We start from the raw sequence: 13,465 nt of genomic DNA on the forward strand, positions 1-13,465 counted from the left end.
AACTTTCTCACATTGAAGTAATTTATATAATCGTTACTATATTATTGTGAAATCTGACAGACAACTGCGGGTAGCCAGGGGATTTGCTAATCAAGAGTAAGAGGGGATGCACAGTCATATACGGACAACCTCGAAGCAATGGAATGTGTACACAACTTGCTCACAGACTTCAAAGATTTACTTTACTTAAAGCTGTAAAGATGTCAAATTTTTATAAAAATAATAGTTTAAATTTCAATAACAAAATTCACTGTTTAAAAGAATCTGGTTATAACTGTTCCTATGAAATCTGGTGTAGAAGACAATTGTTTGTGGTTTTGATGTTCATAAATCAGATAAAAAAATACAGCAACAAAAACATTTGCTCTGGTAAGGAAAAGCTAGTAAAACATAATGCAATTCATATTTTATCTAAAATTTTAGAAAACTATGTAAAACTTTATAATTGTCATATTATAATGCAATTTACTTAGGGGACAACAAATTACACATGATATATATAAAAAGTTGGTTTCCTAGTCATTGAAGTGAAAATGCAACATAAACACTTGAGATTCTAACTTGTGGTTTCTGGCTGCATTTCTGACTAAAGTGAGAGAGATGGAATTCATGAAATCCTCAGTCCTTTACAGGCCTCATAAAATCAAACTAAAGAATGCTCAGCTCTTGACACAGAGATCCTCACTACAGTGACGGTGGTGCATCTGCAGTGATGTGGAATCTGGCTGGGGCTTTTAGAAGCCAGGTTACATTCTCAGCAATACTGTACACTAAGCCAGTCTGGGAAATCCTGGCTGCCTGATAACCCAGGTACCATATGTAAGTTAAGTAGTTCAGCATAATAAAGTTATTTAAATATTCAAGGAAGAATTAGATATTTACCTTCCAATATATTATTAAATTTTTTCCATCAGAACTCCACTCTCTCCAAGTATCTGGTCCCTTTGAAGGAACTAGAAGAGAGATTTAAAAGTTAGTATTTGAAGATGCATACTATGTCAGTTGATAAGATCAATAAGTGGGATGGTGGTATTTTTAAATTTTTGTCTAGGTTTTTGAAATTCTCAATAAAAATGTGAAGAAGTCAGTGGCTTCCACTTAGAAAATGGAGCAATGGAAAAGCTGAGCTCCAAATGTCTGCAAAACACAAGGCCCCTTACAATGGGTTAAAATCACCCTCAAGTCCCTCAAAAATGGGTTCAAGGCTGCCTGTCCATCTCACACCCGTCTCCCTCCCCTCACTCAAGCTGGCTCTGGCTACACGCTGGCTTCCTGGTTGTTCCTCAAACATGCCAAGGACACCTGCCCCAGGCTTTCTGCACTTCCTATGCCCTCTCTTCCTCTGCCTAGAACTTGCCTTCTCTGAATTAACCACGTAGCTTCCTTCACCACCTCCTTTATATCTCAGATCAAGTGTCACCTTATTAGTGAAGTCTCTTCCAGCTGCTCTATTTAAAATTGCAACCCCCCCTCCACAACCGCCTGGCCTTCATTCCCTAGCCCTCTCTCTAGGTTTTATTTTTTTCTGTGGCACTCACTGCCACCCAATATGCTATTATATACATATTTTAAAAACTCATTTCTAATCCTCTATCCTATAAACTCCATGGGTAGAGACTGCTGTTTTATTCACTGCTATATTCCTAGTAACTAGAACAATTCCTGACACATGGTGGACACCCAACAAGTATTTGTTAAATGAATTAATGCCTTCATCTTAATGAGGCGTAAATAAAATGCTTCCTCTTGGCAACAACAGCTCACAACTGAAAGCAAAAGCAGCCAGTCTCCAACATGACCAATGATATTGGTCTCGCTTCCTGACATTCACGCCCTTGTGTGGTCCCTCCTACACTGTATCGGCGTTGGCCTGCGTGACAAGTAGGGTACGGCAGATGTGATGTATGTCCCTTCTGAGGCTAGGACATAAAAGACATTGTGGAGGCTGCCTTGTTCTCTCTTTGATCACTAAGTCTGGGAGCTGCTGGGTGCCACGTTGAGGACACTCCGGCAGCCCTATGGAGAGGCCCGCGTGGTGAGAAACTGAGGCCTCCTGCCAACAGGCATGTGACTGAACCATCCTGAAAGCCAATCCTCTAGCCCCAATCAAGCCTGCAGCCCCTACCCACATCCCGACTGTAGCCTCAGCTAAGCTGTCTGAATTTCTGATCCACAGACACTGTGAGATAACAAATGTTTGCTGTTTTAAGCCACTGAGTTCTGAGGTAATTTGTCATAGCAACAGATAACTAGTACACTCTCTCCCTGGACTCAAGCATGATCCAAATAATTCTTACGTGTGCTGTAAGGATCCTCTCTCATCTTTCTAGTCTTCATGTGGAGAGACAAAATCTGGGTTAATACCTGTCCTTTTTTGTCTTACCGTTTGTTAAATTTTTTGGAAGAAGTTTTATAGTCCCTATATTATATAGTTCAAATAAAGCTTTTGCTATCTTTTGTTGAATGATTTCTGAAAATTACACCTATTTCTAAATTTTTTGCTTTGTTTTAAAGCTGACATCTGCTTAATCAAGAATAGTATATCTCATTCTGTCTTTAGAAGTTATCATACTTAGAAAACCAGTTACCTGATTTTATAGATATATTGACCTGGGTGTACCACAGAAACTAAAGTTCAAGAACTTGTAGCCCCATCCATTTCTCAGGCCTAGGTCACAAATAAAAATTCCACCAAATTAGCTTTATTAATAATTGTTTTCAATAAAGAGACACTCTAAATAGGATATTAAAACTCCAGGAATAGGAGGAAAGAGTGTGAGAAAAATCACTCTAAAATCTTACTACGGTTTCAAGTATGGTTTCCTAAGTATCATTTTAATATAGCTGCAATCATATTGTGGATAGGGTAGCCTAGTCCTTTCACATAACACATGCCAAGCATTTTTCCATAGTTTCACAAAACTTGAAAAACCATCATTTAAAATGTCTGTATGATATTTTACTAGCAGGTATTATATAGTTACACAATTTATCTAAACATTCTCCTGCTTTTAGTCATTCTGGTGACATTTTCTTTTAAAAACAAAATTTCAGGATCCATAGTAATAATTAGCCATAAGTCACTCAGTTAACTTACTGGCTTCTGTGGTTAAATATTGTTTTTCATTGCTCCACTTGCTCCATTTCCAGAAGGGGTCTGTACAACAACGAATCCGAAAAGTATATATGGTATATGGATTTAACTTATCCAAAGCAGCAAGATAACTTGAATTTTCTATTCCTCTCATTGTGACATTCCGCTATTAGAAACAAATATATATATTACATATATAATATCACACGTATATGAATACATACATATACGCATATATTTTTTTTAGAAGAAAGCCTCCCAAATTTGTAACATAAATTGACTGAATGTCATAAGAGTTTACCTCTATAAAACCAAGGCAGTTCATCCACTATATTTTAATTCTTATATAAATGCCAAATCAGTGAAATTATGTTCTGCAACAGCAATAAATAAAATCGAGTATCTTTTTAGTCCAAATGTTGGATCTAAGTAATAATGGTCAATTAGTTATGCAGAGAAGATGATATTCAGTCAATGGTTAATGGTAATGCAATATACCTTAATATAACTTAGTAATCTAAGATGACCTTGAGGATTAAATACATTATTCAGATGATACTTGGAAACTGACTGGAGGCAGGCATCATCTTATGCATCTTTTTTTATATGGCACTTAGAACCTCTAGTGTGGTGCTAAACATGTAGACTATTTGACAAATATTTAAACTAAATAAATTAAGATGAAGCAATTCTAAACAAATTTGAGGATTTGCATGCCTCAGGAAAGTCTCTGAGTTCCCAATTACTTACTGCAAAGAAGTTTTTTGGGTTACGTTTTGCAGTTTGACTGATTTTCTAGAAATTATCAGTAAGTTTCCAAGTGACTATTTAAGTACATCATTTATTTTGGACCTACCCCAAATTACAAGATGGTGCAGCATAAAAGTCAACCTAAGTATTTAAAATGTACAAAAAAGCCGTGTTTTGACTTATAACGCCCAATTATAACTTGCTCCTATTACTGCACTTAGCAGTTTTAAAAATCACATCCTCTCTTTGGTGCCGATTAGTCCATTAACTAACACCAATGGTTACAGCAAAAACTACTAATTCATTCACAAATTTATTGAGCACCAGTTACATGCCAGGTACTATACTAGACCTGGAAATATTCTGAGTAGTAAAAGTCAAACTTACGTTCTATAATATCCGGTATTATAATTGTTTTTAAGTGCTAAATATAATGCTGTTATGATATTGATATATAATGTCTTCACTCTTAGTAAATCTCTATAATAAGTAATCTGAGCACTTATGCATACCAATTTACTTAATTCTTTTTGAAAACTAAGTATTTTATCCAAAATAACCTCAAGGGAAGTTTATAGAAGAATCTTACTCACCAATTCATGTATTGAGTTAGTTTTATTAATTTCAATTTGACATAACAGTTTAATCTTTGCAAAGCTGCCTGGTAAATGCCAGGAAAGTGTAACAGCTGTTGAACTGATATCCTTCACTTTGACTGAAGTAGGAATATGGGGATGAACTGTAAATACAATTTTCAAAGATTACTTTAAAAGCTCTTTTCTAATATGACAAATGAGAGTCAAAGAAAACAAAAAACAGAAGAGGTGTCATCACTGCTGATCAACAATGTTCCACCCACCGTTGTGTGGAATACAAATCTCACCTTTACTGCTGACACCAGGCCAGCATTGTTTAAGAACCATTCACGCTCAAGGTTCCTCAGTTGGCATCAGAAATACTAAAAGGTAGTAAGTCAGTCTCTACCTTTAAGGAACCCCTCATTTACTTGGGGACTGACAAACAGAAAGAAGAAAAATCAACAAGAGTATATACATTAAGTCCTAAATGTGTTGTACAGATATTCACTGCTACAGGAATTTAGATGTAAGTATAGATGTACAGTGAAGATAGGACTTAAGATGAGCTTTGAAGGATGAATCAGAATGAAACTGGCAAAACAGTTGCAGAAAATCATTTCAGGCTGGGGTCTTGGCAAGAACAAAGGTACAGTGAAGCAAACTGCACATTACACTGGTGATAGTGCATATACCAAATTGAGTGATGGGAAAGAATCACGTGGAAGATATGGCTGAAATGGCAGAGGGCAGACAAATATATATAAAACTGCCATGCAAGTATAAGATGTAGCTTTTCTGACCTTATGGAAAAAATCAAGACATAACAAAGATGATGAGAAGGAATAATTGATAAAAGTGACTTATATTCACAAGTAAGGCAACAGGAGCATCTACTAATCACTTGCCAGGCTGTATTATAATGCATTTGGTTTAAGCCCTTACGCCCCTGACTGTCTCTAAGAGAAGGCCTCTACGCCACTGCTCTGTGTGTTGCTGAGCCTGGCACAGAGTTGATACACATGGAATGACCACAGGAATGAGTGCCAAAAAGACACGCCTCTTTTATTTCTATTTTGAGCTGTACATTAATAGGGTTGGTAAAAATTCAGAAATCATCAGCAGTAAAAAGGAACAAACTATTTACTGATACATACTTGGATGGATCTCAAGGACATCATCCTTAGTAAAAAACGCCAACCTCTAAAGGTTAAATAGTGTACAACTCCATTTACACACCATTCCCAAAATAACAAAACAATAGCGATGAGGAACAGACTAGCTGTTTTCCAGGAACAGAGATTCTAGCACGCTCGTGTGTGTTGATGGGGGTGGGGGTGGTGTTGCTACAGTGACAGCGGGAGGCGGTTCCTGTGGGTGACAGAAGAGTTCTGTATCTGAACTGTATTGGTGGGTTGCGTGAATCTGTACGTGGATCTGACTGCACAGAACTACACACATACACACACACACACACACACACAATTAAATGCATATAAAAACTGGTGAAAACTGAGCAAGGTCAGTAGTCTGGTTCAGTGTTGAACCAGGGTCAACAACCTAATTTGGACATGGTACTACAGTTACATAACATGCTACCACTGAGAAAGTCGGATGAAGGACTGTAATTGTTTTTGCAACCACTTGTGAGTCTACAACTATTTCAAAATAAAAAGGTTTTAAAAATTGGGCAAAAAACTATTTTCAGAAATCAAAAACTATCAGATAAAGCCACTTACAATTTCTATGAAACAATTAATTCAAATTTTTATTTGAATTTAATAAAACAGTAAAACTTGAAATTATAAAGATTTTTAAATGAAATTTACAAAATTAGTATTAAGTAACTATAAAGGAAATAATCAGTAAAAAGTAATCTCTAGAAGCACTTTTCATTAATCTCAAGACATTTTACCACTTCTAAAGTTATTTTTAAGACATTGGTTTATGCAGCAGCTTACCTTTTTCAGTTATGTTAACTAAAAGTGTTGATTCTGATTGACCCAGAGGATTTCGAGCATTCAACGTAAAATTGTATATTTCTTGATTTGGAAGCATTTGAAAGAATAACTGATAGCTTTCATTTGTGGGCAACTCAACTCTTTTAAATCTAACATATTTTCCTGAAAAACTGAATTAAGAGAACATTAAGGAATATTAAAATAATTTCAAAATGGCAAGAGATTTATTGCAGGAAAAGATGAACAGGTAAATTTCTAATAAATTTTTTTTAAAAAGTCTGTATTTCTAATTACAGATATACTACATACTCAGGGAAGAAAATATATACAATGCAGAAAACAGAAGAAAAAAATCAGCCATAGCCCACTACCCAGAGACAGTCTCTGTTCATATTTGAGGGTTCTTCCTTCTAGAGGCTTTTTTAAAAAGACGACAAGATATCAAGTCTGCATGTGTCTAAAGTGCAGTATTTATAGTATACCCAATTTTCTACAGCATATTTTGTTTTATATTTGTTCTCATAATATAAATGAAACAGAGCATCTTCTTATGTCATTTAACATCCTTCCAAGGTACTCCTCACTGTTTGACAACCTTTCCCAGAGACCTTTACCTTTCAAATAAAGTGTAACTTGTATTGCGTGGGCCCACCAAGAATGTCGGTCTTCCTGGATTCCAAGTGCATATAATCTCTTTTAAGTCATATGTCTCACAGTTCAGTTTTTGAGGAATATCAGGTGGATCTAATAAAAAAAAAGAAAAAAAGGTAGTTACTTTGATTATGTATATTTTCTCTGAAAACGTTATGTTTCATAAATGTTAATTACATTTCGGACAATTTCCTTAAAAAATCATTTGCTTACATTTTGAATGGTGCAGGAATTACCATTCTTTGTATAGCATGTTGATTCAGAGTTCATATTACATTAGGAGTGATGGATTAACTTAAGAGTTAATCACTTAACTTAAGAGTTAGTCACTTAAGAGTGACCATTAGCTCATTTGGAAACTCCCCAATAGCAACCTGAAGAGATCAACTACCATGTTTTTCCCTTAAATCCCATTTCAGAGTCCATCAAACCTCTCAAAGGAACCTTTGTCCAACTAGTTAAATCAGAAAAATCTACAGGTTAAAAGTATTACTACCTATCCTCTTTATACTGTGATTTGAAAAGAAGTACCAAATCATAAGTCAGTATAAGCCACGTTACAAGCTTCAGAGTTCTTAAATAAGTTATAAGGACTATTATTTACAAAGTCACTCTTGGTAAAATTCTACATATCCCTATATTCCAAGTGACTACTGATCTTTTGTTGTTTTCCTTCTTTAATGAGACTGTTCTGTTTTTGTAGGGGCAAGACCAGAAAAAGAAAAAAAGTTGTTTTTGTTTTGTGAGACAGAGTGATAAATAAAAATTCTACAGTCTGACACTGATTATAGAAAGTGATATTTCTATAATCTTACTTAACCAGGCATATAGAGAAACTGATATTTCCTACTGTCATATTTATCCAAACTATCTTCCATGGAGGTAAGTTTTGTTAAACGACTATCTACTCATTGAAAAAGTCTAAAAGATAACTTTATTTTTAAAAACCTGAATTTTTAAAATAGTCCTTAGTTTATCAAACAAGACTTAGAAAATTTCACATACTTTCCCCAGAGATAAGCATTACATCCTTCAAGTATCTTAGGTAACATTAAGAGAAGTAATGAGTATTTATATGAAAGTTTACCAACTGGATAATAAAACTAACACTGACATATTTATTTTGAAAACTGTTTTAAACTTAAGGACAAACTTTTGGTCATTTTATTAAATTCACATACCCCAAATTTTGAGGATATTTAAAATGCTGATTATTTTAGGATTTGGCAGATATATTAAGTTGAAATACTTAAAATCCAAATAACAGGAGCAAACTAGACAGAAGTAGAAGGAAAAATTGAAGGAGAAAAAAATATGAGAGGGCAGTACTTGAAATATACTGATTTTCTTTTCAAAGAAATTCACTTACAAAAGAATCAATTGAAGCTAGGTAAAAGCTCGGTATAAATCAATTATCTTTCTATGTAGCAGTATACAGAAAACGCAATTTAAAAACATCAATTTTTAATAGCACCAGAAAACATCAAACACCTAGGAATAAATTTACCAAAAGATATAAAAGACCTCATATCACTAAAATAAATCAAAGAAAATCTAAATAAATGGAAGGTTATACCATGTTCATGGTTTGGAAGACTCAATATTCTAAGAATAAAAATCCTCCTAAATTGATAGATTTAATGTAATATCAATCAAAATCCTGTCACGTTTGAATGTGTATGTGTGTGTGTAGGGGAAAACTGACAAGCTGATTCTAACATTCTTTTCAGCCTTTTCAGTAAATGATGGGATAACAAGCTACCCATAAGGTAAAGGAAAGTAAATCTTGATCCCTAACTCACACCACAGTCTGCCCTTGCTGCAAGTTTCTAAAGAGCTCCCTCTGAAGTGAAATGTTACTGCTGTTCCTGAATTGACAAATATTGATCAATATTTCAACCTCCAAATGTTATAAAGGAAAGCTAAATTATGAACTAAATAGGTTTGCTCTAGAACTATGATAAAAGATTAGAACATTGTTAGAAACAATAAAAACAGTGAATATTCTCATCTTTTAAGTTTTAATTTTTTATTTCATTCTTTTAAGTGAGTATCTCACTTTTTGGTATCACTTATCAAGCAGTTTCACTACACTGGTTCTTTACTTAGACTCCATGATCATTTGTGAGGAATGTTGCACATCACTTCCTAAAATTCCATTTAGGAAAGAAAATTTAGTTTTTTAAATTTCTAAAATTTAAATTCGAATATATCCTCACTCTCACTTGCATTCCAAAATGCCTTACTGGAAGGCAAAAAGAGAGTAAGGTTACAGCCATCAAGCTGAGAAGGGCACCTAATCCCCTTCCCTTGGGAATCTATCAGCAAATGAATGTAATTTATCATAAATTTCTATGGAAGTAAGAAAGTGACTGAAAGCGGCTGATCCACAGCATAACTGACAATCATAAGAAAAAAAAACATAAGAAAAATCACTGAGTGAGCAAAAGAAAATGACAAAATCCATTCACTACATTTCACACACTTTATTCATGAGACCCTTGGACCACTAGAAACTTTAAGTTCCGAATGTGAGCAGGAAGGGAAGCACTGCTGGAGGCAAAGCCATCAGTGCATTAGAACATTACAGTTACCACAGGGGAGGGGACAGAAAAGCTCTAAATACAAAAGTATCTGTGGATGCACAACACAAGCCATATAGGTAGGGCAGTTCACCCACAACAACTTTTGGAAATGTCATGGAATGTAGAAGTGACCATGTTAAAAGATGCCCCTGCATTACGGAGAGTACATCAGACACAGAGCACAGTGAGAGGGGGACTCTTCCTCCCCCCATGTCCTGCAGCCACCCTCCTCTCATCAGAGAAGCGTAGGTTATGCTTTTGAAAGATTTTGTGTAAAATCATTACAATTTCTTTAATTCAGGTACTTAAAAAAAAAGGTATGCTTTAATTAGGTGGGAAATTAATTTATATGAAAAAATTCCTAAATGATGTAGGAGTAAGAAATATTATATACTACCTGCCCTTGACTCAACAAAGCTGTTAACTAAGAATTTAAACTAAAAATTAGCAGATGAATGTTTCAAATCTTATTACAAAAGCTGCAAACTATATAGATACAGGTATGTAGAAAACAAGCTTAGAACTCACCTTAAAACAAGCAAAAATGCTGGTACCCTCATATGTCATTTGTATCAAAGAATAAAAAAATAAGAAAGAAATAAAATCATCCCCCCAAAAAAGCATTAAGGCTTTCAAAGAGGACCAAAACAGATTAATAGGAACTCTTTTCTTAAAAAAATTATATACTTACATCCTGCAAAAATAACTGTTCCAAACATGTTATCTTCTACAGAGAAAACCACATTTGTTCCACTACTTTCGGAAGCAGAAATATTACGGATCTTGATTGCAACATTTTTCCCATCAAGATGGATAAGGGGACAATATGTACTGCCAATCTGTGCTGATAACACTTTTTCTTGAGTCACACAACATACTGTTATATCTGAGCCTACAAGTAGCACTCTGTCTTGAGGAAAAACCTTAGTCTGAGAATCAGGAGACCCTAGAAAGAGCAAAAGGAATTATAAATACTTTAGAAATCTTTTACATAAATTAGCCCAGTGTACATAAAACACACTGTTAGGTACTTTGTAATTATGGTGGCCCAAAGATAAGGTACGCTCCCCAGGTTTCAAAGGAGCAAGACATACACAAGAAATAAAAATGTGTGTGGTTTTATTTACTTATGACGGGGTGATGGTGGGGGAGTAGAGGGGACTGCAGGTCAACGTGTAAGGTCACAGGTTAATATCTAAGAAGTCTAAAGGTTCAAATTAAGCGGGTTTATCCACATGTGAAAAATCCACACCAAGAAAAAGGTACACATTAAATAATTCCATTCCTTTGAAATTATTCTAGGTATTTAGATCAGATGTCCTACTTTCCATCAGCTTGCATGTATGGTTAAATACTCCACATCCTAAAAAGCACTTTCTAAAAAAAATCCCAACTCTGTAGGTTAAAGCCACCTCTTTGTTTTTATTTTCCTAAATAGCCAATTTAAAAATATTATCTCTAGTCTCCTTTCTACCTACTCATTCTTTAATCTACTGCAATCTGGCTTCTACTCTGGCCACTTTACTAAAATGGCTCCGTGGCCTAACTACTCAATCCAATGGCCACGTCTTAGTAATCTTTCCTTCAACTTCCACAACATCTGGTATGTTGCCTAAAGTCTTCCTTCTCAAAACTCCCTTCTCTCTTGGGGTGTAGACTACTTACTTTTGCTACTCTTAACCCTCTGGCTGCTGTTTGCTTTGCTGGCCTCGTTTTCTTCCATCCAACCCTCCTCTTACAAGCTTCTAAGAGATGTGTCCTTGGTCTTCATGCCCCTTTCCTTGAGTTATGTTAACCTCCAAGATTTAAAAAATTTCACATCACGTATGTTAATGATTCTCAAACACACAGTTGACCCTTGAACAACACGGGTTTGAACTGCATGGGTTCACTTATGTGTGGAGTTTTTTCAATAGTAACTACTACAGTACTACAGGACTTGCAGTTGGTTGAATCCTCGGACATGGAACCACAGATACTGAGGTTCCACGGGTATGGAGGGCTAACTATAAATTATGTGCGGATTTTCCACTACATGGAGGGTCGGAGCCCCTAACCCCCAGTTGTTCAAGGGTCAACTGTGTATTTCCAGTTTGAACTAATCACCTGGATGCCGAATTTGTATTCCCAACTGACAATGAGAAATTGCTCCCAGGCACTTCACAGCTACCTCAAGCTCAACACATTAAAATTGAAATTTATCTTTCCCACCTAGTTTGTTCATATAGTTTCTGTCTCATTGGACAGCATCACCAGCTACTCAGCTGCCCAAACTAATAGTCATCTTCGGCTCTATTTCTCCCCTACCAAAAGCATAGGCACTAATTCTAATTCGGTCTCTTCAGTGTTTTTATACTTCTTCCCTCTTCTCATTTCTAAACCCAGGTGTCCTATTTTATACCTTCACTGTCTTTTGCTGAACTACAAGATTCTCCTTATTAACCTGCCTGCTTCCAGTCCTTCCTCCCTCTGATCCATTTCTCCACATTGTCACTAGAGTGAATAATCTACAATGATTACCAGCCTTTTAAAGCCCTTTATTTTATTGTCAACAATTTTCTAGGCCCTCTCGCACACTGCCAACATTATACCTGCATATGAGTTTTATTCAATGTACAGATGATTTTTGATATACCTGCAGATTCACACTGTTAATTTTATTTTATATTTTTGTCCACGCCACATGGCATGTGGGATCTTAGCTCCCCGACCAGGGATCAAACTTGCGCCCCCTCCATTGCAAGCTCGGAGTCTTAACCACTGGACTGCCAGGCAAGTCCTATACTTGCAGATTCCCATGTTCTCTGCAGTAACTGCAGCTCACAGCGGTCTGCTCTATGGGCAAGAAATTGGGAGCTATATTTTAAAAATATGGACTTGATCTCATTACCGCCTACATAAAATTTTTAAATGTTCTTCCAATGTCTATTCGAAGTGATTTTTAAACCTGGATGTTTATCCAATCACTCGGTATGTTCTTTAAAAATACAGATTCCTGAAGCCTATCTCAAGAGTTTTTGAATCAAAATGTTCTGGGGTGGAAGACTTGGAAGATCCCCAGGTGACCCTCATGCATCCAAATGGGGTTCAGAGAACTAAAACCGTGAGCTAAACCCTACCCTTAAGCAAGACTAATCTAATTCATCTGAAACGAAAATTCTTTAAATATGCACTTACAAGAGATGTTCTTCAGTGGGCTCCAGTCGCTCCACTCTTTGCGACCAGAGAACTGAGGATCATCAATGTAGCATCTAATTCCCACATAGTGAGTGGCGCACTCCAAGGGCATGTCTGAGATCCAGCTCCAGTGATGAACTGTATCTCTGCCATTCAGAGTTGTGTTGTGAGTCACCTACAAAATGAACACAAACACAAAATTCTATTTCCAAGTACTATGTCCTGCTTTCCTTTAGGGTTAAAAAAACACAACAGACTGTATACAATTACCAGCTAAGTAAATCAAAGCTTTGTTCTTTTGTAAAACTACCTGTTTTCTATAAGGCATAAAAAGAGAGTTGTAGTAACAATAATTATGATTCATTTATGTTTACTTCTTCAACTTTAGGGCCTACTTCATTATTACACAAGATGTTAATATTTCAAAACATTCAATACAGTTCATGAGAAAATACACCATTGCCTAAAATGGTCCCATTTTTCATGTAGAAAAAACAGTTAATGCTTTTTTATCTCCAAGGGTTAAAGTCAAAGAGAGGAGAGCATTTCAACAAAATAAACTATTATTTTAGACTGGATTTTTTTTTATCTAAGTGTCATATATTTCAACTTTTATTTTTAAATATGCAACTTATAATAATATAGAAAGCTTAATTTCAATTGTGGAAAATG

General features: G+C 35.5%; 1 protein-coding gene across 3 annotated transcripts in view; it reads right to left on the reverse strand.

Moving 5' to 3' along the window:
* LIFR (LIF receptor subunit alpha) overlaps nt 1-13,465 on the reverse strand; it is a 94,729-nt gene that overhangs the window by 32,784 nt on the left and 48,480 nt on the right. For all 3 annotated transcript variants that reach the window (XM_057541163.1, XM_057541162.1, XM_057541164.1), the window contains exons 6-12: nt 12,794-12,968; nt 10,308-10,562; nt 6,995-7,124; nt 6,381-6,550; nt 4,438-4,583; nt 3,098-3,260; nt 883-953 (exon numbers count right to left, since the gene is read on the reverse strand). In XM_057541163.1, coding sequence (XP_057397146.1) covers nt 883-953; nt 3,098-3,260; nt 4,438-4,583; nt 6,381-6,550; nt 6,995-7,124; nt 10,308-10,562; nt 12,794-12,968 — 1,110 coding nt within the window. The remainder of the gene's footprint in view (nt 1-882; nt 954-3,097; nt 3,261-4,437; nt 4,584-6,380; nt 6,551-6,994; nt 7,125-10,307; nt 10,563-12,793; nt 12,969-13,465) is intronic.

Source organism: Balaenoptera acutorostrata, chromosome 2 (assembly GCF_949987535.1).
Source record: "Balaenoptera acutorostrata chromosome 2, mBalAcu1.1, whole genome shotgun sequence".
In the NCBI taxonomy this organism is placed as follows: Eukaryota; Metazoa; Chordata; class Mammalia; order Artiodactyla; family Balaenopteridae; genus Balaenoptera; species Balaenoptera acutorostrata.